Source organism: Vigna angularis, chromosome 10, assembly GCF_016808095.1.
Source record: "Vigna angularis cultivar LongXiaoDou No.4 chromosome 10, ASM1680809v1, whole genome shotgun sequence".
In the NCBI taxonomy this organism is placed as follows: domain Eukaryota; kingdom Viridiplantae; phylum Streptophyta; class Magnoliopsida; order Fabales; family Fabaceae; genus Vigna; species Vigna angularis.
The window spans coordinates 9,814,011-9,836,230 of record NC_068979.1 but is presented as its reverse complement, the minus strand read 5'-3'; the positions used below and the strand labels follow the sequence as shown (position 1 = coordinate 9,836,230).

At 33.0% G+C, this 22,220-nt stretch overlaps 3 protein-coding genes across 3 annotated transcripts; 2 read left to right on the top strand and 1 right to left on the bottom strand.

Moving 5' to 3' along the window:
• Window positions 1–448: 448 nt before the first annotated feature.
• LOC108335783 (arabinosyltransferase XEG113) lies at window positions 449–8,373 on the top strand. Its single transcript, XM_017571933.2, has 13 exons — window positions 449–808; window positions 1,148–1,444; window positions 1,582–1,787; window positions 2,171–2,276; window positions 2,800–3,056; window positions 3,209–3,344; window positions 3,497–3,591; window positions 3,689–3,742; window positions 4,914–5,027; window positions 6,784–6,882; window positions 6,975–7,094; window positions 7,690–7,776; window positions 7,885–8,373. The coding sequence occupies exons 1-13, from the start codon at window positions 664–666 to the stop codon at window positions 8,050–8,052; spliced, it is 1,884 nt and encodes a 627-aa protein (XP_017427422.1). The 5' UTR covers window positions 449–663; the 3' UTR covers window positions 8,053–8,373.
• A 245-nt stretch (window positions 8,374–8,618) lies between these two features.
• Window positions 8,619–11,861, top strand: LOC108335782 (pentatricopeptide repeat-containing protein At4g19220, mitochondrial). The gene has a single exon (XM_017571932.2). The coding sequence runs from the start codon at window positions 8,961–8,963 to the stop codon at window positions 11,559–11,561; it is 2,601 nt and encodes an 866-aa protein (XP_017427421.1). The 5' UTR covers window positions 8,619–8,960; the 3' UTR covers window positions 11,562–11,861.
• A 1,009-nt stretch (window positions 11,862–12,870) lies between these two features.
• On the bottom strand, window positions 12,871–18,239 carry LOC108335878 (ABC transporter E family member 2). Its single transcript, XM_017572069.2, has 12 exons — window positions 18,017–18,239; window positions 17,836–17,921; window positions 17,661–17,758; window positions 17,452–17,569; window positions 17,279–17,368; window positions 15,501–15,805; window positions 15,192–15,387; window positions 14,649–14,834; window positions 14,292–14,564; window positions 13,637–13,882; window positions 13,397–13,534; window positions 12,871–13,316 (listed from the first exon to the last, which is right to left on the bottom strand). The coding sequence occupies exons 1-11, from the start codon at window positions 18,117–18,119 to the stop codon at window positions 13,415–13,417; spliced, it is 1,821 nt and encodes a 606-aa protein (XP_017427558.1). The 5' UTR covers window positions 18,120–18,239; the 3' UTR covers window positions 12,871–13,316; window positions 13,397–13,414.
• Window positions 18,240–22,220: the final 3,981 nt, after the last annotated feature.

Genomic DNA, 22,220 nt, shown 5'->3' with positions numbered 1-22,220 from the left:
TCAATTTAAAAAAAAGTGTGAATTTAGTGTTTTAAACAGAATTTAATTTAATTTATTTGACGTTTCTAATACATTCTTTTAATTAATTTTAAACAAAAATTTATTAAATTATATAAATAATTTAATTATTATTTTAAAATATATGAAACTTTAAATAAATTTAATAAAATTTAATTAAAAAGACATATATAAAATTTTAGAAACAAACTAATTTTAATTTTCAAAAATTAAAATCATATTTAACCATTATATTTATAAGAAAAAGTAGATAAAGTAGTAGATCATGGATATATATATATATGTATGTATATATATATATATATATATATATATATATATATATATATATATATATATATATATATATATATATATATATATATATATATATATATATATATATATATGGAAGTATTATTTTGTTTCGTTATTTTCTTATTTAAACAAACTGCACATTATGAAAATTTATTTGCCTGAATGAGTGATTGTGTTGGAATCGAAAATGAAGAGAAGCAGAGTAGTTGAGATTGGATGCTGAGACAGACGATGATGTTGAACTCAAGAGAGAGGGATGAATTAAGGGTTGACCTTTCATTGCCATAATAAGAGACTGAAATTGGAAGATGCAAATCTGAGTCTCTCTGTGATTTGTTCTTTCCATTGATGGCGTGTGAGGAAGTGCTTCATTCGAGGCCTCTGTTCCTCACGATCTACACCGTTGTCATCATTGGCATCGTTTTTTCCTCACTCTACGTCTTCTCCGCCATTCGCTATCCCTCCACCAACCCCTCTTCTTGGTCGCTTTCAAGTATCTTCACTTAACTCTACCCTTTTTCACACTCTCTCATTCATACTCATTTTCTCCTCAAATTCACACCTTTTTTCTTACTTCCTGTCAATGTCACATATCCTTTTGTCACTTTTAAATGTGTTGTCAATCTTCCTTAGTTGGATATACAGAATGTTTGAGTAATTAACATTGGTTCCACTTTTGTGTCCTTTAATGCACTGTTATTTGTTAAGGGGTCCTTTTGTATGACACTTTCCAATACATTGAGCTTCTTTTGTGTTTTCCTTTTTGACCCTTTATCTGTTTCATATGTGGGTGTGATTCAAATTGAAACCTTGAACTCTGCATGTTTTTCAGATGAGGATTTTCATCTTACAGAACAGACGCTCAACGGTTCTCGGTTAGCAACCGGACATGCTGTGCCTTCTGTTCCTCCGGAGGCACGAAATGTGAGGACAAGACCTATTTTGGATGTTCCTCCACGCAATAAAGAGATGCCACCTTTTGAGGCTTTCAGATTGACCAAAGAATTGATTCAGAAAAGGGTGAAAGATAACATTATAATAGTTACCTTTGGTAACTATGCCTTCATGGACTTTATTTTGACCTGGGTTCAACAGTTGAATGATCTGGAAGTTTCTAATTATCTTGTGGGTGAGTGTTTCAATTTAAAGCTTCTAACTTTCACTATCACGTGTTTTCTTATCGCCCTTGATAGAGATGCGTATCCGGCCGGCATTGTGTACGGTTGATCATAGTTTGTAAAAAAGGATTTGAAACTTACCTTTTAGGTGCAATGGACACCAAGTTGTTGGAGGCGCTTTATTGGAAAGGGATACCTGTTTTTGACATGGGCAGCCATATGAGTACAGAAGATGTTGGCTGGGGGTCTCCGACATTTCATAAAATGGGGAGAGAAAAAGTTATTCTGATCAACTTGATCTTGCCTCTCGGCTACGAGCTGTTGATGTGTGACACTGACATGGTTTGGTTGAAGGTGCTTTTCTCCATTTCTCAATACATGTTTGGTTTTAACTTTTAAGGGTGATTCATATGCTAGCTGTGTTTATTATGAATCATCCAAATTTTATTAGTAGCTGCAAAATGTCTACTATTACAGCATTTCATCTTTTTATTTAATTATTTTATCAATGTATTATTAGTTTCTTTTCCAGCTTGTTAATTCCTCTGTTCATATCCGGTGTCCTTTCTTTATCTTGTTCACACTTCTTTGGGTGCAACTATTGTGGGACTTCTTATCTGTTATATTCAATATACATAATCATCTTTTAAGGAAATCGCCTACCACATTATGTAATTGTTCGTCTGAGATATATTTCATTCTTAAAACTTATATGTAATTATGTGATCATGGAGCAGAACCCACTTCCATATCTAGCTCGTTATCCTGGAGCAGATGTTTTAACATCCAGTGATCAAGTTGTTCCAACAGTGGTTGATGATAGTCTGGAAATTTGGCAAGAAGGTGAATATTTTTGTACAGTATAGTGAGCAGAACTTACTTCTTTGATTTTTACTGTTCCCATATTGGTTTCTGGTAGTAGTTCTTCACTTCGGACAATTTTGAGTTATATTGAACTATATCTGCAAGTGAAAATCAAATAACATATACGGTTTGAAAATGTGTCTTATATGAATGATGGAGAACCTTTTTTACAAATTCCATATCTTGTCATTAGAAGCCCACAAAAAACACTATCCAATATGCAAACTACGTCTAAGACTCCAAAACTTTTATTATATTATGTCTTGTCTCTATTTAGGAACAACAGACAATCTTATTGAAGTTATTGCACATTCTTTGGCATATCAAATTAAAAATACCACACACTGAAGTTGTTTTCTACCTGATTTTTGCTTTGAATCTCAAGCTCTTTTTCACTTATTTAACCTCTCGGTCCCTCATTCTATCACATTTATTATCACACTTTATTAGCTTTAATGGAACAGATACTATATCCATGATTTTTGTCTATCACCTTGTGTAGTTGGTGCTGCTTACAACATAGGAATTTTCCATTGGAGACCTACCGGGTCTGCAAACAAATTAGCGAAGGAATGGAAAGAACTGCTCCTAGCTGATGACAAGATATGGGATCAGAATGGTTTCAATGATCTTGTTCACAGGCAGTTAGGACCGTCAGTTGATGAGGACAGCGGACTTGTTTATGCTTATGATGGAATTCTAAAGCTAGGAATTTTGCCTTCAAGCATCTTTTGTAGTGGACATACATATTTTGTCCAGGTAGGATCAAATTTTATTTTCATATTCCTTCTTTTCGAATTATATATGTTATATACTTTATGTTTTCTTTTACGTATTTAACTGTCTGAGTGAACCTTAGAGAAACAAACTGTCAGTTGTTCCTAAGAATGTACTTGCTTTCATGATTGTAGGCTATGTACCAGCAACTCAGATTGGAACCATATGCAGTGCATACAACATTTCAATATGCAGGCACTGAAGGAAAGCGCCACCGACTTCGTGAAGCCATGCTTTTCCGTGACCCACCAGAATACTATAATCCTTCTGGTAATTAGTTATTTCTCCCTCAATTTTAGCTAGCATATATTTGCTTTGCATTCTTGCTGAAAACCCATAATTGGTACTTAATGTTTCAATGCATTATTTTCATTATCTGCATGTGGTTGATATATTGATTCCCCCATGAGTAACCTTTGCAGGGGGGTTCTTGTCATTCAAGCCATCTATTCCAAAAAGCTTGTTGCTAAGTGGGAACCATACCATCGAATCACATTTTACACTTGTTAATTACCAAGTATGCATGTATCGACCTGATCCTTTTCACTTCTGCAATTTCAATGGAAATTGTGATGTTGCATCTCCTAATTTATGTTGTACATGAATTTGTCCAGATAAAACAGATCAGAACAGCGCTTGCTATTGCTTCCCTTTTGAACAGAACACTGGTGAGTAGTGAGAACTATTTTCTGGTATCATAAAATGCTTATATATATATATATATATATATATATATATATAATCTTGATAATATATGATATGCTCCTTATTTTATAATTATAATACTCCCCTCAAGATGGAGCATATAAGTTGTATGTACTCACATTGATGATAATATAATTGCTCCTTGGTTCTCTTAGAGACTTGGTGATGTGTAATTAATCATATAAGGTTTATATGGGAACTTTCTTTAAATTTAAGCCCTTTAATAAGTTGCTTTAGCCATATGAGCTCACAAGTGACTAATGTTATTGCCATGTGGTTTGTTTCTGCACTTGATCTTGTCAAAACATTTTATTTCTTACTTTTCTACAATATTAAATTACCTCCAACAAGAACATAATATCTTGAAAGTGGAGCTTGGTGACCCTTTGCAATAAACATCAAAATATCCAACAATTTGAGTATTTCCCTTATCTTTGCAATTGAGGCCTTTGACAGGAGCATTCCCAATATAATTTAGGATCCATACAAGTGCAACCCTAATGTAGTCCTTCTGAAGGACAGTAATGTTATGGTGACATTTAGATCTTTAAGGGATTAATTTGGTGGCATTAAATTTTTGGGAGACTAATTTTGTCATGAAGGACTGATGTGCTGATGCTTATGACTTTAGAGCCAATTTTAGTATTTTCTCTAAAAATCATTTAGGACAGTAGTAATATCTTCTACTTCCTGATTCCTTCATGCTTTTCTGTCCTCTTTCTTATTGATGTAATGTAATTAATTTCTTATTAGTCAATTTAATTAAAAGAACTAGCATATTTCCACACCCGAGTTCTTCACCCTCCCGCTAATATCTCCTTTTAATAATTAAGATTCCATTAATAGATGCCTAAAGGTTATTGGTGTAAACAAAGGGTGTGTGGGGTTGACTTTCTCATGCTTAAGCTCTTAAGCAGTCCTATCATCCAAAATAAAAAAATGTAATAATTCTTTTATTACATAACATGTTGCCTTGGTTGATATATGTGGTCAACTTTTATTCCTAGAGCATTTGATACAGCTGGTTTGGGGTTTCTTAATGATTATGATTAAAGATTTCTTTTTGCAGTGTATTTTCATTTCAGAAAGTATATAATTTGATCTTAAGTGGGTTCTTTATGTGTATATGTTTAGGTTGTGCCTCCATTATGGTGCAGGGTTGATAGGCTATGGTTTCCCCATCCTGGTGTTTTGGAGGGGTCTATGACTAGACAACCTTTTCTCTGTCCACTGGATCATGTATTTGAGGTATTTCCAGTTTGATCAAGTTGCTCCTAAATTATTATTGTCGTTGTTCACTTATCTTTATATTGTCCGGGTTTATGAATAACAGCCTTAGAAATTTTGTTCACAAGTACACAGGGTTTGTTTGGACAAACTTCCACATAAGGATTTCTGGAAGAGAAAAGAAAAAATAGAATGAGTTTCTTCATAACTTAAAATTAGCTTATGAATGTTAAAAAATAAAAATTTAGAAAAACTAAATGAGTGAACTTCTAGAATTAGCTTATTATAGAGGAGCCCATTTCATTTTTTTCTACAAGTTTTTATAGAAAAGTTTGCCCAAACAGCCCTCCGCAAGAAAGCTTTTCGAAATTGATGTTTTACATATTTGCATGAACTAGGCACGATGGTAGTATTTGCTTTAGATGTGAAAAACTGAGAATGTGAATCAAGGAATAATGTTCTTGATATCGGGGACATTGGGTATCAGAAAGACATCAAAGCCATATGTAATATCTGTTTCTCACGGATAGCTTGCTTCGAAGAAAGGGAGAGAAAACAAATCCTTTGAATATTAAAATGGGGGAAAAAGTGGGAGGGAATGGTCTTTGTCCCTGCGATTTCTCTTCCATTTTCCTTCAAACTTCTGAACCAAGAAAGGGATTTTTCACCAAAATTCCTCCCTTTCCCTTCCTGTTCCTGCAATCAAATTGAATGTGAATCTTTTGGATTTCAATTTGTCGGATGACAAGAGAAGAATAAGTTCATATATATGTAAATAAAAGGATTTTGTTATAATTGTAGGCATTAGAGTAGTGATGAAGAAATATGGGACAAACATGGGAAAATCTAAGAGTCAATGACAGAAGTTACGACAAAAAAAGTATTTTAATGGTATTATTTGTTTTTAGTTACTTTAAAAAATAAAATGTAACTTTTCACGATTGGAAAACCATATGCCAACATGCTTCTAATAGCAGCTACGTATAAAATCACTATTAAATTTGAAAACCTGCTTCCATAGAATTGGTCAGATACTTAAACATTACTATACTAAGCACTTTTCACTGAGTAAAGGCTACTTATCTCTCTCAAACCAAGTTGGTAGTCGTCCCCTAAACATTATTGAGATTTCAATTTTTTCTTGGAAACCTCGTTGGTTAAAGCAATTAATTTTTGGCTGCTTCAATAATTTATTAGTTCTACCAGTGGAGAAACTGTGCTAATTATTTTGTAACAAATATCAGTTACTGCTATTTGACAAGGCCTACCCTTTGATGTAATTGTGGATCATATATGCCATTATAATTTAAAAGAAGCTCAAGGGAACTGGAGTCAGCTTGAAGAGTGGAAATGATATTTCATTTTGACTACATTGCTCACCACTTCTAGTCCATAATCTACATGATTAGTTGTATTTTAAGAAAGCTTGTATAATTATTTTAATCATTCGATTCTGATTAAACATGGTGTCCCTTCGATGCTTTAAACTAACTGATAAATTCTATGCTTTATTTTATTTTATTAATTTTTTGTATGGTTTAAAATTTTTTGGCTTTCACTAATTCAGATCTCCATGTTTTCATGAATTAGATGCAGTCCTTAAGTAGGATATAGAGAGAAGAACTCTGCAGAGTAATACTAAATAATATACACCCTTTGTAATTATCTGTGCACGAGTTTACAACATTTAATGTAATCTCTTGCCTCTTCTGTATACATAATCAAACATTTTCTCTCACTGTCGTGTGCTCTGCTGTGAAAATGTACTCTGTTGCAGGTAAATGTCATGTTGAAACAACTTCCAGAGGAAGAGTTCGGCCCCGGAATAGATATTAGAGAGTACTCGTTACTTGACAACCCCTCCCTCCCCTCAGAGGTGAATTACATGTCATTTTCATTTGAAATTGTGATTTTTCCTTTCTTCTTGTATGTTACTCGGGAAACTTATGCCGGGTTTCTTGAATTCAGGTGAAGAATTCATGGCTTGATGTTCAGCTCTGTAAGGAAGGAGCTCAAGATTGTTTTGCATCAAATAATACCACTATTGGGGGAGTACTCAAATTTCCAAGGCATAGCGATGAAGAAACGGTACTTAGAATTTTTTTCCATTTAAGGGTTGTTTTATGTACTTCAAAGTCAACTCTATAAGCAAAGTACATATTCGTGTGCCGGATCTTTTTTCGTTATACCAAGTATAAACTTAAATTAAGGATAAGCAGCTGATTCGGAATGCTCACTTGGAGTATGGTGTGAGAAATTTTAGTTATGTCTGCAGTATGAAAATTAAATCTGAATCTCAAAATAAGTAATTTTGGTGTCCAACTTGTAATTGTGCTGGAATCTTTACCAATCACTGAAACATATAACTCAATTTTCTTCCTTCAAAAGTAATTCCTGCGTAATATCTTCAAGTGAAGACTTTCTCTTCTGTAGGCAGCTTTCTACCCTTTTTTTCCTGGAATAAGAAAAACATTGTTCTAAGAATTGCATGATAGGAGGATCTTTTCATGTAGGTAGAGACCGCCCATACCACAGCCTCATGCCATCAAAATTGAGCCCTTAGGTTTATCAAATACTTTTTTTTTTCATTTTCTGGTCCTGGAAATATATTTTTGGCTTTGCACAATTTTCAGGTTATATATAAAAAACGTTGATCCCGGTTGTTTTTACTTTGAATTTGCAGTACATGAAAGTATTTTCATCATTCAAGGACGTAAAAGTCATCCAGTTCTCTTCAATGCAAGACGCTTTCACAGGTTTTAGCGACAAGGCAAGGACTACTTTACTCATTTCTTTTGAAGTTTTTTTGTATTTATGACAAAAAAAATGCAAAGACATTCATGTTTATCATGTCCTGAGCCATCCATACTTTTATCAGGAAAGGAAGGACAAATTTAGAAACCGTGTTAAACGGTATTTGGGTATATGGTGCTGCGTGTTTGATCACACTCCTGGCCACATTTATTACGATATGTACTGGGATGAGAAGCCTGAATGGAAGCCTCTCCCTCCTCAAACTTCTGCAGATGATCATCCACCATGGTGAGGTCAACTTCAGGTTTATGTTTGTTTCAACACTAAGGACAGGAGATACAAGGAAGAGATTTCATTAAAAGGTGATTTGGTTTCCAACTGATTGCCAAGACCAAGGTTACTCACAGAAGTTCGGAATCTGTGTCCACATTGATGATGCTAGTTGTTAGAGAGATGAGAAAATGTCATTCTTGTGTAACAGTGGAAGAGCATGCTTCGTACCAAGTTTCCAACATTGCAGTTTTTCAGCCCTGATGTCTCTGTTGACATTGAATTGCTGTAATTATTAAAACAGGAACAACTGAATGCACCACCCCTTTTCAAATTTTGGTCACTATTTAGCATTATCTGTTGGGAATAACATTCCTAGAACTCCCTAATTGAAAAATATTTTATTAAAGAACAAAAGTCAGTTAAAAGCACAAGTATTTGATGCAAAAGATACTGATGAACTACTACTGTTAATCAAACCAGTTTCGCCTCTAGCATCACGTGACTAGACCAAGACAACTAAATCTTTAATACAAAAAATAGAGTTTGGCAACGGAAAAACACTGCTACAGTATGTTCTATGAATGGAAGAGTTACTACGTAGGAGCTATTTATTGTTATGCATGGCCTTTGGAAATTGCTAAGCTCTCAAATTCACGCTCTTCAGCGCAAGACGGGATTTTTTATACCTGCAATCAATAATGAAGTCAAGATGAAATTCTGGGTAGTCCACGAATTGACGTTGAAGTATATAACAAAATGGGCTAATGGAAAATTAGCCTTGGACCTGGAATATCACAATCATTCCATTCAATTTCTTCGCAGAACCACCAAACTGGGAACTTCAGCATTGTTAAACGACGACACAGGGTCCCCGTATTCTCATGTTAATGTCATTGTTTTCTCAGTGTCATTCAGCTGTTTGAGGAAATGCTACACAGAACTCTACGTGCGAGTGATATTCATTTTCAGCTTGTTGATTATATCAAACTGTCCCTCAGAAAGCCAAAAATTGTGAGTGCCACTGCTGCCCATTGTGCAGCATTAAAGTTAGGCGCTCTAGCTCACCCCCCAAACTCGACATCTCTACTCACTGTTTATTCTAGGGCTGGAGATTTTGCCTCTTCAAAGAGTTTGTTTGATGAGATTCCCAACAGAGATGTGATTGCTTGGAATGCTATTGTTGCAGCATCTCTTGAAAATAAGTGCTATAGAACAGCAATGGACTTCTTAGAGAAAATGATCAAGGCCGAAACTGGGTTTGATTCCACTACTCTATTGCTTATGGTGTCAGCTTCTTCACTGATAAAAAGCTTTGACCTAGGACGGGTAATTCACTGTGTGAGTATAAAATCTGGGATGCTAAAGCATATCGGTTTAGGTAATGCTCTTATTGACATGTATGCTAAGTGTGGTGATCTAAGCTCTTCCGAGGGTGTATACGAAGAGATGGAAGGTAAAGATATTATTTCGTGGAATTCGATAATGAGAGGCAGTATTTACAATGGTGATCCAGTGAATGCATTGTATTACTTCAAAAGGGTGAGTTTTTCTGAAGAAACAGTAGACAGTGTCAGTCTATCTTGTGCCATTTCAGCATCTTCAAGTTTGGGAGAGCTGGCTCTTGGCCAGTCCATTCACGGGCTGGGAATCAAGCTAGGTTACAAGGACAGCTCGTACGTTTCAGTTGCCAACTCTCTCATTTCATTATATTCACAATGTGAAGACATCAAAGCTGCTGAAACAGTGTTCAGAGAAATAGCACTCAAAGATACTGTTTCCTGGAATGCAATGATGGAAGGATTTGCATCAAATGGAAAATTTAATGAAGTATTTGATCTTCTGGTTGAAATGCAAATAGTAGGGTCGTTCCCACCTGATGTGGTGACATTAACTACTCTACTTCCACTTTGTGCGGAACTGATGCTCTACAGAGAAGGAAGAACCATCCATGGATTTGCAATTAGAAGACAGATGATGGTATCTCATCATGTTATGTTACTGAACAGCCTGATAGACATGTATTCAAAGTGCAACCTGGTGGAGAAAGCTGAGCTCTTGTTCAATTCTACCACAGAGAAGGACTCGGTCTCATGGAATATAATGATATCTTGCTATTCCCATAACAGGTATTCTGATGAAGCTCAAAAATTGTTCAGAGAGATGCTACGTTGTGGCCTAAACTGCAGCTCCTCGACCCTTTTTGCTATTCTTTCTTCTTGCGACTCCCTTAACAGTCTCCATTTTGGAAAATCAGTTCACTGCTGGCAGGTGAAATCTGGATTTTTGAACCACATTCTTTTAATAAATTCTCTCATGCATATGTATATCAATTGTGGATACTTAGCTGCCAGTTTTTCAATTTTGTATGAGAATTCTGCATTAGCAGATATAGCTTCATGGAACACACTAATTGTGGGTTGTGTGCGATGCGACCATATCAGAGAGGCTCTAGATATTTTCAAATTGATGAGACAGGAACCTCCTTTCAACTATGACTCCATAACCCTTGTAAATATCTTGTCTGCCTGTGCAAACCTAGAACTATCAAGCCAAGGAAAGTCTCTGCATGGCCTTGCACTTAAGACTCCTTTGGGATCAGATACTCGGGTTCAGAACTCATTAATTACTATGTATGGCAGGTGCAGAGACATCAACAGTGCCAAAGTAGTGTTCAAATTCTGTTCCATTCCCAATCTTTGCTCATGGAATTGCATAATCTCAGCTTTATCTCATAATGGAGAAAGTAGAGAAGCATTGGAACTATTTCGCCATATTCAGTTTGAACCAAATGAGATCACCATTGTTAGTTTTCTCTCTGCTTGCACACAAATCGGTGTCCTAAGACATGGAAAACAGGCTCATGCCCATGTGTTCAGGACTGGCATTGGAGATAATTCCTTCATATCAGCAGCTCTTATAGATTTCTACAGCAACTGTGGAAGATTGGACAGTGCCCTACACGTATTCAGAAATGCAAAGGAGAAGTCAGAATCAACTTGGAATTCGACGATTTCTGCATATGGATATCATGGAAAGGGTGAGAAGGCAGTCAAACTCTTCAATGAAATGTGTGAGTCAGGAGAAAGGGTGAGCAAAAGCACTTTTGTCAGCCTTTTATCTGCATGCAGGCATTCAGGACTTGTGAAGCAAGGCATTTGGTACTATGAGTGTATGTTGGAGAAATATGGAGTACAACCTGAGACTGAGCATCAAGTATATGTGGTTGACATGCTTGGGAGATCAGGTAGACTGGATGAGGCTTACGAGTTTGCTAAGGGGTGTGACAGCTCAGGTGTTTGGGGAACTCTCCTAAGTGCATGCAACTATCATGGAGAACTCAAGTTGGGAAAACTAGTTGCTCAACATCTCTTTCAATTGGAACCTCACAATGTTGGATATTATATATCATTGTCAAATATGTATGTAGCTGCAGGAAGCTGGAAAGATGCTACTGACTTGAGACAATCAATCCAGGATTTAGGTTTAAGAAAAACAGCAGGTTATAGTCTTATTGATTTTGATTTCTGATAAAAGGAGATTCACTTCGAGGTCAACAACACCTTGGCATAAATAGCAATATTTACAGATGGACACTATTACTTTCAAGCCAAATATATTTTTACACCCACTTTATATTCCCTATTTTCTCATTCAAAATTTCACTTTTCTAATGACTAAAATACTCCTACAAATTATCAAGTGGTGCATTGGATCAAAAAAATATTTTCCTTTACAGATTGCAAATGCTTGCAACGAGAATTAAACTAGTAGTGAAATAAACCATGGTAGTCGATGATTTAATTAGTTGATAACCAATAAGTTACTTTTAGTTAATAAATTATTTTTTAGTCGATAAAATTTCTAAATTTCTAAATTAATTTATTTAATTAAAAACATTTTGTAAATTAGTTAACAAATTTTAATAAATATTACCCAACATAAAATAATATAATTGCATAAAATTTATTGTATGAAAGAAATTTGTATTTTTAAATAAAAATATATTATTATCTAATTATAATTTAAGATATTTTTATAAATAATTAAATTCTTACAAATTTTTTTAATATTTTTATTTATTTTTTAAAGTTGCATCGTTTTTTATTTGAACATATCACTATATTTAAAATGTACATATTCACATTTTTATTACATTATAACGTACACAAAAACACATAATATATAATGATATAATAAGTACTAATCAAATTTATTTTTCATTTTGCAATAAAATTGAATTCTTCAATTTTTTTATGACATTATATAAAAAAACATTAGTTTCCAAAATATATAATTTTAATCTTTTTAAAATTTATTAATTAAAAACAAATAAACAAATACTAAGAATAATGCATTAATTATATCTATAAAATTAAAATTAAAATAAATAACAGTAGATAAAAATACCAAAAGATGACATAATAAGGAAAGGATTATATGATCTATAAACATAACGTACATTTTTTAAAATTCCAAAATAGACTACTAAAGTACATTCAACATATCTATAAAATTCTTTAATCACTCTAAATTATAATTAAACTAAACTAGTAACAATCTTATTATGTTACCAAATATTCATATTTGATAGGTTTTGTGGTTATTTCTTATTGCAAGTGAATGAAATGAAAAGAAACGAAAATAAGAATAAATGAAATAATTCATAAATTATGAAAAGATTTTTATGTGCTCATTTCAAAATTTCTGCTATATCCCTAACCACAAAACAGGATGATCCACAAGAAAAAAGTGTCAGTTGAAACTACCGTTTAATAAAATTGTCGGAAGAAATCACAACGAATATACTTCTATTGTATTTTGTCTAACAATTGAATCATTAAATCAACAATAATCTCCACTTTTCAAGAGGAAAACAATATTCATCAAGATTAACAACTTTCTCAACGGCAATATATTCCAAACAGGAGATATCTATCTAAATGAAAGTAAACTTCGTTACATACTCAACTGAAATTATGTGCCAAAGTGGCGATAAACCCCATCTGACGTCATGATGTTCCAATCTCGACCAATTAAACCCATGTAATATTCAGATTCACCCACCCAAGTAGTAGCAAAACTGGTGATAAGTAACTGCAGTAATATAAGGGTAAATGTACAAATGCACCAACCAACATAAGCATGTATGCAGGCTCTTCTATTCACTGAGAAAGATGCCATTGGTAAAAATGGCAATCTTATATTTCAAGGCATCAAATTAACTAAATCTGAGATCCCATGAAAAGCTCAAACTGATGCAATGTTGTAATGGTGAAAGAACAACTGCAACATCACAAAATATAGTCAGTTTCCATGTGCCACGTAATGCATTTTAAGAGGAATAAAAATGCACAAGGACGAACCAGTCTGTGAGTATGGAATCAGTCATCAAGGTAATAATAAGACCCAGCAGACTTTTGTTCTCTGTCCTTGGTTGAATCAAGTTTGTTGATCCTTGGGCGAAAATTAGTTGGGTCCCTTCTAAATGTGATATCAAGATGCTGCAGAAATGAAGGATTACATTATACATATTATGCATGTATAAGCAAAAGGCACAACAGATCAAAACGAAAAAAGTATAGGAACCAAGGTATGAAACTCACCGATAAGAAAAGGTTCATCCCAGACAACAATGATTGAGGAGAATTTGCAACACAATCAATTGATGGTTGACCAGCATAAACAATAACTCTGTCTGCGAGATAAGTTGCCATGATGAAATCATGCTCAACGACAAAAGCCGTTTTCTTTGCATGAAGAATAAACCTCTTGATCACTTTGGCAGCATGAATTCGCTGTTCAGAATCTAGATATGCACTTGGCTCATCTATCAGATAGATATCTGCAGGCTGTTATGGTAGGATAGCAACAGATCAGAAACAAGAGGCATGCATGCATCTTAAGGGTGATCAAAGCACACAACAAAACCAAGTGATACAATTCAAACAATCAGGCCACATAATTAGCATGGATATGTCTACAGGCCACTAAAGTAGAACAGTAAGGCACCAGGAACATTATTTCTATCTAGATTCTGGAGGCATGCAACAAATCCATGCAATCCCACAAAAGTTGACAACAGGATTAGCACCAAACTCATTTTCACCTTATGGAATGACACCAAACTTGACACTAGTTGCCTATAGAAAACAGGAAGTATTCAAAGTATGTATAGAGAAAGAAATATATGAAAAGAGCAACAAGGATTCAGGTGAATAAATAATCTCAAACAGTTATCATGGATGAAGCTTATAATACCTTGCCAAGACAGAGACACAGAGCAACTCGCTGCAACTCTCCTCCAGAAAGATTCACCACTTCTTGGTCCATTAACTGTTCGATAAGAAGTGGCTTCATCACATCTGAAACAAACTGGGGATGAGTATATGCATCACGTATTTTTTGATGTAGCAAGTGCCTAACAGTTGATTGGAACTTCGGACTAATCTTCTGAGGCTTGTACGAAACATTAAATTCAGGCATCTCCACATCAGATCCACCTTCTATGCTGTCAGGTTTCAATAAACCAGCCTGAATAATACCAAAGCAAGGTGAACACCAAAGCAATAAGAATTACTTAGTTTCATTGAGAACGAAGTATGACCAAAAGAATACCAGCATACGAATGAATGTTGTCTTTCCCGTCCCATTCTCACCCAGCATCACAATAATCTGAGAATCAGTAAATTCTCCTTCAACTACACGAAGTTTAAAATTGCCTTGAGTTTTGGTCATTGTTGGGTATTTATATCGAGCATATGTCTGAGCTTCCTCAGCACTTTCCTGTGGAGTCTCAGCAACCTAGACACAGCAAGAGAGCAGGGTGCGTTTGATAAAATTTAAAAACTCAGTACTGAAACATACAGTAATGAAAAATAAGCACTGATTTATAATGTTTAATTTAAAAATATTTACCTTTTAAGGTGTAGAAAATATGAGCATCTAATAATATAAATGATGTGACACTACATGAAGTAATTTTTGCCGAATATATTCAGTGAGCTCCCACATACAGAATATTCAGTTTTTCCCTAACATTTTTTGCATGTTGAAACAGTCACCACTAAATTTCAGCACCAAATATTTTCATTTACCTCACCAGAATGGTTTAAAATAATAAGAAAATGAGAGAAGGGAGATGCAAGAAGCATAATATACCTTGAAGGTTAGCGAATCATCCCGGAACCTCAGATTTTCTGTCGGAACAAAGCCAGCCAAGAAGATGTTAATTCCTTCTCTGACAGAGAAAGGAAGTGTCACCACTCCATATGCACCAGGTTTGCCATATAGACAGCAAATAAAGTCTGATAAGTAGTCCAAGACACTAAGATCGTGCTCTACAACAATTACATAACTGGAAAAAGAGAGAAGCAAACATATTCAAATTTATATTGGAAGTTGTTTGGTGAAGGACATATGATACAGACATTTTTAAGCATGTAATACTAAGAGAAAAGGGCAAAAAACCTATTAGGCCTGAGCAATGATCGAATAACTTGTGCAGCTTTCAGCCTCTGTTTCACATCAAGATAACTGGACGGTTCATCAAACATGTATATCTCAGCATTCTGGATTGCAACAACCGCAATGGCAAACCTTTGGAGCTCACCACCTGAAAGATCCCCAACATTACGATCTATAACTTGATTAAGCTCAAGATCTGCACAAAGCTCCTTCTTCATGTCTCTCTCATCTTTCTGGTCTAGCACCTGGCCCACATTTCCTTGCACAGCTTTTGGAATATGGTCAACATACTGAGGCTTGATGATAGCCTACATAAATCATATACAGATATATTAAAATATAAATACCTGGCCAAATGTGGTCAACATACCAAGATTGGTGATACTATATATATAAAAAAAGAAAAGCCATATTTTAATCATAACACTGTTTTAGTGTGATCTGGAAAAAAAATTCAACTAACTAGATTTTAATGAACAAATATTCAGAAAAATGTATGCACGGCAAAAGTGAGACAGCCAGTAAGGACAAGATAAAATTTTCAGAAAGGTTAAAAATTATGTAGGATAACTACAGAGGAATTACAATGCCTTCAGTTCAATCACACGTCTTTATATATTACAAGGCCTTCAAATTTTTTATGACCATAATAAATATGTAGGACAAAACACAAATTATTCCATTCTTGAACATTACATTAATTTCAGGAAGTGAATTTTCAAAGAATAGTAACAATGAATGAATTTCTCACATGAGCATGTATGGAATTAAAACAAGGAAAAGACTAAAAGATCTGAGACACCTGGCGGTTGACTCACTTATAACATTATATTAGACTTCCCCCCTCCATGTCTCCCATTTTGACTCCAACTACAAACTAGTCAATGTTTAGTCACATCAACTTGGATTGACAATTGACCCATATCCCTATCAATTAGTGGCATTTGATAAGCTAACATGTATATGTACTCTACCTTAAAATATGCATTTTATGATATGTAGTGAGACACTTTATTTCTTAAAATATGGCATTTTGATGTATCAATCAATGTATGACAAAGAGTCATTCAGTAATTTGGTTAATTAGTATTTAAAACAAACCAAATAGAGCAATAGATATAGCATTAATCAACTTGTGCTCTAACCATTCAGCTTTATACTTGAACTTGATTGTTTACTTTTCTAATGATAATGAACTAATTAACTATTTTGAGATTTATGATATTACCTTTGGATACCTATATATTAATTTTAAATGTTTATAGTTTATTGATCTTCATATATAAATCTATTACTTCTCTTTTATTGTAATACCTACAGTTTTTAAGTGCACTTTTGGGGGGAGGGGGAGGGGGGTGTAGTGTATAAATATATGATGTTATTTTCCGTTAAATACATCATGCTTCTCCGACTATCAGGCATCACCATCGGTCAAAATTTTGGGATGGATAGTTGCCTTCCCACACTGCACTCCACCATAAAAAAAGTTGCAATACAATAATAAACTCTCCTAACTTCATTCCCAGACATTATCAATATCCCAACTACGTTCCCAATCCCAAAATTAATTCATCCCTCTCAGTCAAACCAATTATAACAGACTAGTTCCACGGACTAACATCACATAATTGGCAATTGGTCCAGCGAGTAGAATAATGGGAAGAAGAAAACAAATCCAGATCATTAAATCACACTGGTATCAATGAGCACACTATCTAGTCAGTATTAGACTGCCAGAGACTAAACCATTAATACATATTAAACGGGGATGCAGATTTCACCTTCAAATCATCCTCGAGAATACGAGTAAAGTAATTCTGCAATTCAGATCCTCGAAAGTATGTCAAAATTTCCTGCCAGTCAGGGGGATTCTGCCACCAAGAACAAAAATCAACAAGAGCAACCCAAAACCCAAACAGTAAAGCAGTAAAGAAAGGCAAGTTCCGGCTATTACAGTAAATCGACCCAAGTTCGGCTTCAACTTCCCAGCCAAAACTTTAAGGGCAGTGGACTTCCCAATCCCATTCGTCCCGACCAATCCAAGCACCTGTCCGGGCCTTGGCACCGGCAACCTGCCACCACAACACAATACAATACAGTTAATCACAAACAACAAAACCCACAGCCTCAAATTTTTACTACAAAACAATACAATGGACTAACCTATGCAGCTTAAAAGTATTGGGACCGTATCTGTGAGTAGTATCCTTATCCAAGTCCTTTGGCAAGTTGATAATCTGAATAGCTTCAAAAGGACATTTCTACACAAACAAACAACAATCTCATCACATAAAAAAAGTACCACCTGAAAACACAGTAACAGCGTTTCCAAAATTACCTTAACACAAATACCGCATCCAATGCACAATTCCTCAGAAATGTAAGCAATCTTCGAAGCTGAAGTAACCTCAATACACAATCTACCTGTAATGACAGCGAGTCCCCCGTAAAGCCGTCCGAATTGAGGAAATGAGGAAAATTAGGGTTTGGCATCGAAAGGGGGAAGAATCAGATCTTACCGGTTCTGACCACTGGACAACTCTTCTTGCACTCCTGGCGACACTTCTTGGGCTTGCACCTGTCGTTGCTAACTATGGCAATACGCGTCAAGCGATCGGCCATGGCGGTGGAAGAGTTGAAGAGGACGAGATTCGTTTACCCTTTCAAAAGGAAAAGAGCAGAGCCGTGACAAAGAAAAGGCGTGTGGTGAGAACGTTTCAGAAAAGCATATAGCATTAGGGTTACCTGCTTCAACCTGCACTGAAATTGGGTATATGGGTCGGTTTCACTATCGGGTCGGTTTTACACGGATTCTTGTACTAGAGTCTTACTGTATAAACAAAAAAGTCTTTTTAATCATGATAATTAATCACAATAATAGTATTTGATTATAAAGAACTATTGTTATTACATAACAGTTTTATAACACTTTAAATTTCTTACAAAATAATAATTTTAATTTGTATATATTTATTATGTGAAAAAGTGTTTAATATTGAAAAAGGTAATATTAAACTATATATTATTTTTTTATTTTGTCTTTACATTTCATGTTCTTTTTAATTATTTCTGGTACTAATGGCGATGGCGTTGCATTAACGAGAGCGATCATTTCAAGTAAAAATTCATCCTGGTATAAATTTAATAATTATGAAATTTTTGCAACATTTTCTTATTCATTGTTATATTTATATTTGTCTTTTCATTATTTTAGATATTAATTAAACACTTTTTATAAAAAATATAAAAAATATAAAATATAAAAAATTATATTAAAATGATATACATGTTTTCTTTAATATCTTGATAAAAGTTTTATAGTTATATATAAATACCAAATAAAAATATTAATAATTACTACATATGTGAAACGATTATAGAAGAAAAGTAAAAATATAATGTGTACTTAAAAATAAACTACAAAATTTTGAGAATAAACTATATTAATATAAATAAAGTGTTTTTACATTAATGAGCTAAAGTTATTTTAATAATTTAAAATGAAAAGAAGTATAAAGATAAGTACACGCGCCAAAAGCGGTATATACAATGAAAACATTAAATAATTTTTATATTTAATTGATGTAATATATTTTTTTTGTCAAAAAACGGAAATAAATTCAGTACCTATAAAATTATATTTTAATAGAAAAAAATTACTAAATAAAACTTACATGAGTGATATTCCAGAGGCAGGTGAGACAAAAATACATTTCTTAAATTACACTCATCTACAAAATATAGTCATCCACTCCTAGAGTGAGTATAGGAAGTTATATACACATTAAAAGGCTATCATTTTTATTTTTATTTTTTTCTAAAACTTAAAAAAATTATATAATAGAAGAAATCTTAATTAAGTTATTGTTTTCTCTCATTCTTTACATTGTCAACTAAAACATATTTATCAAATCACATTTACCAAACAAACAGAAAATAAAGAATGAACTATTAATGCGCTGAAAAGAGTAAACATACAACATTTATATAAATATTAACACTTATAAATATTCATATTAATCTTAATACATGCAATCATATATATATTATACTTGACCGTCGGGACACGTGTATTGATGTTGGACTCTGGTAGATTATGTTTGGCCTCTACTATTTTGCAGAGTCAATAAGTTTCATTCTACCATACACAATGTTAGTTCATTCACGCCTTAGGCCAAGGTAAAACTCCTAAACTAAAACTTCCTGTTACTTCTCACGACATACCACACCCTTCTCTGCTTGAGATTTGATGGTTATTGGAGTGTTAAAATAACCCCAAAGTCAGAATCTCTACATCAATACATACACTGCTAAAACGCCACCATAAAATCTTTCCACGAGATTTATGGAATTACTCCAAACACATATATCATATTCACAACCAATAATAAACTCATCATCATCACAATCTCATACATGAATAAATATCATACATATTCACAATCATGTTATTAACCAACTATCGTTTCATCATTCACATAATCACATACATTAAGCACATCATAAAAGGTATAGGTAAACTTAGTTAAAATTATGATATTTTCACTTAGCCACCACATTTGTTCTCTCGATGAGTAGTGTCTGACAACACACTCGCCCAACGACTAGATTGCTCAGTCAACGGAATATCAATGGAACTTATTGATTTAAATCCTCTCAAAAGTCGCCCAACGAGTATATTCTCGCTTAGCGACTATCAAGTTAGTGAATTCTCTAACTTTGACTTCGCCCAACAAAAATAAATTCGTCCAACGAGTTTGCATAATTCTAAAAAATAGGATTCAGTAGATTTATGTAATTCCAACACTGCAAGACCAGTTTAACACTAATCAAGTGTGCTTAAACAACCAAACATCATATTATACATAATTCAATGACTCAAATCATCTTAAATGACATCTCAAATATACACACATGTCTCCAATTCAACATACAATTACTATTACAATTACTAAGGACAATTCAACTCGTCTAACCCAACTCAACAGGTCAAATTTCATAAGATAAATAATGTGTTTTAAAATTATAAAACTCGCTTATAACAAAACTATTTATATTAAAAATGTATATTAAAATAATTAAAACTAATACTACACTTAAAATGTATTTTTTAGGTTTTTATCGTATCATCCTAATACATATTCAATAAGTATATGACTATTTTCAAGTAAAAATTAATTAATTAATTCTTGTCCCTCACGATAAATTAAATTTAATATCAAATTACGTTAAACAATATTATAATATCACAATAAATTAAACATTGTCATATAAAAATATATAATAGTATTTGATCTAGATGAAATATTGAATTTAAAATACATTATAGGTCAAACTTTGTGTTTTTTTTTCATTATAAACTCCTTTCGCTAAAATATAGTATAAAATTAAAAGTTTAAAAATGCATTAATTTATTTTATAACAATAGAACGACCAAAACTAATTTTAATAACTTGAATTGATTAAACAAATCACTAAACATCAACTATAATACATGGTTCGTTAAATTAGATGGTTTCTTTTTAACTCATTTTTCATAGTTAATACTATTTAATTATTTTTTGAAAAATATGAATCATATTTGTATTTCAAAACAAAAGAAACATTGTTGGGAAGTAATCATCTCTAAAACAAATTTGTTTGTGTTATTTTTTCACTTGTTTATTTTATTTATTTTTTCTTTTATTTTTTATATTTTTCAGATAATACATAATATATATTGATTATTGAGACTGAAAAAATTAAAGGGAAAAACATGAATTTTCATACTAATTCAAATTGAGTGGTTGTTCTTAAAATATGCTTTCGTACACAATATTCCAATTTTTTCACTCGAAGATCCTTTCACGAAAGAACTAGTATTAGATTATCTTGAAAATGAAAAAAGATACATAAAACTAAAATCAATATTCTTTAGATATCAGTTTTTCCCTTACATCTATATGTATGCAAATTATCTTTAAAGAAATTTAAATTGTTATAGTATACTCAAGAAACACTATAGAACAACTATATCTAATAACGTATATTGAGATTAAGTTATCGGTGATTTTTTAACTTAATATAAAAATAAAAAGTATGAAAAATATTTACATTTTTTCAATAATAAACGATCATGTACTGTAAATTTTATAACAATATTGTCATTAATTATGTCTAACATAATTTCTAATCATTAAAAGTATATCTAACATTTCTAATCATTAAAAGTATATCCAACATTAAGATGGAACCACTACAAAAGCTGTTTTGTTGAAATATATATTTGAATTCTTTCGGGTTTGATAAGATGTTTATGAACATACCATTACTAAACTCATGTAGTAAAATCTTAAAAAATAGAATATTAAAGTTGATAGTGTTTTAAAATAATCAGACTGAGTATTTTAATATTAAAATAATTCAATAATATAAATAGAACTTTATAAACATTTTTCATTATCTAAAACACTCACCATCTCTATACCTCTTTATCCGAGTTTCTTAACCCTTCTTTCTAAGACTTTTTTACTTTTGGCTCATTTTGTTAGAAAAGAGATGTCTTATATCTTAAACCGAGAGGAGGTGAATTGGATTTTGCCTTAAAAAAATTGATCTTTTCGAAAGCTTTACAAAATTTTTGGTTTTCTTGAAATCAATAACACAAGAAATGATGAATCACCAATATAAGAGAAAAGGATAGAGAAAGATTAACACAATAAATTTACACTGGTTCGGTCAAAC

What these genes read in the sequence shown, in the direction of transcription:
- LOC108335783 (XM_017571933.2), top strand. Translation starts at nt 664, where the DNA reads ATGGCGTGTGAGGAAGTGCTTCATTCGAGGCCTCTGTTCCTCACGATC. An exon ending in TTACACTTGTTAATTACCAA is followed by an intron (nt 3,592 to 3,688) that starts GTATGCATGTAT and finishes GAATTTGTCCAG; the next exon opens with ATAAAACAGATCAGAACAGC. An exon ending in CCCTTTTGAACAGAACACTG is followed by an intron (nt 3,743 to 4,913) that starts GTGAGTAGTGAG and finishes GTATATGTTTAG; the next exon opens with GTTGTGCCTCCATTATGGTG.
- LOC108335782 (XM_017571932.2), top strand. Translation starts at nt 8,961, where the DNA reads ATGCTACACAGAACTCTACGTGCGAGTGATATTCATTTTCAGCTTGTT.
- LOC108335878 (XM_017572069.2), bottom strand. Translation starts at nt 18,119, where the DNA reads ATGGCCGATCGCTTGACGCGTATTGCCATAGTTAGCAACGACAGGTGC. An exon ending in TTCTCGAGGATGATTTGAAG is followed by an intron (nt 15,806 to 17,278) that starts GTGAAATCTGCA and finishes TGATTTATGTAG; the next exon opens with GCTATCATCAAGCCTCAGTA. An exon ending in GGATGAACCTTTTCTTATCG is followed by an intron (nt 13,535 to 13,636) that starts GTGAGTTTCATA and finishes TCATTTCTGCAG; the next exon opens with CATCTTGATATCACATTTAG.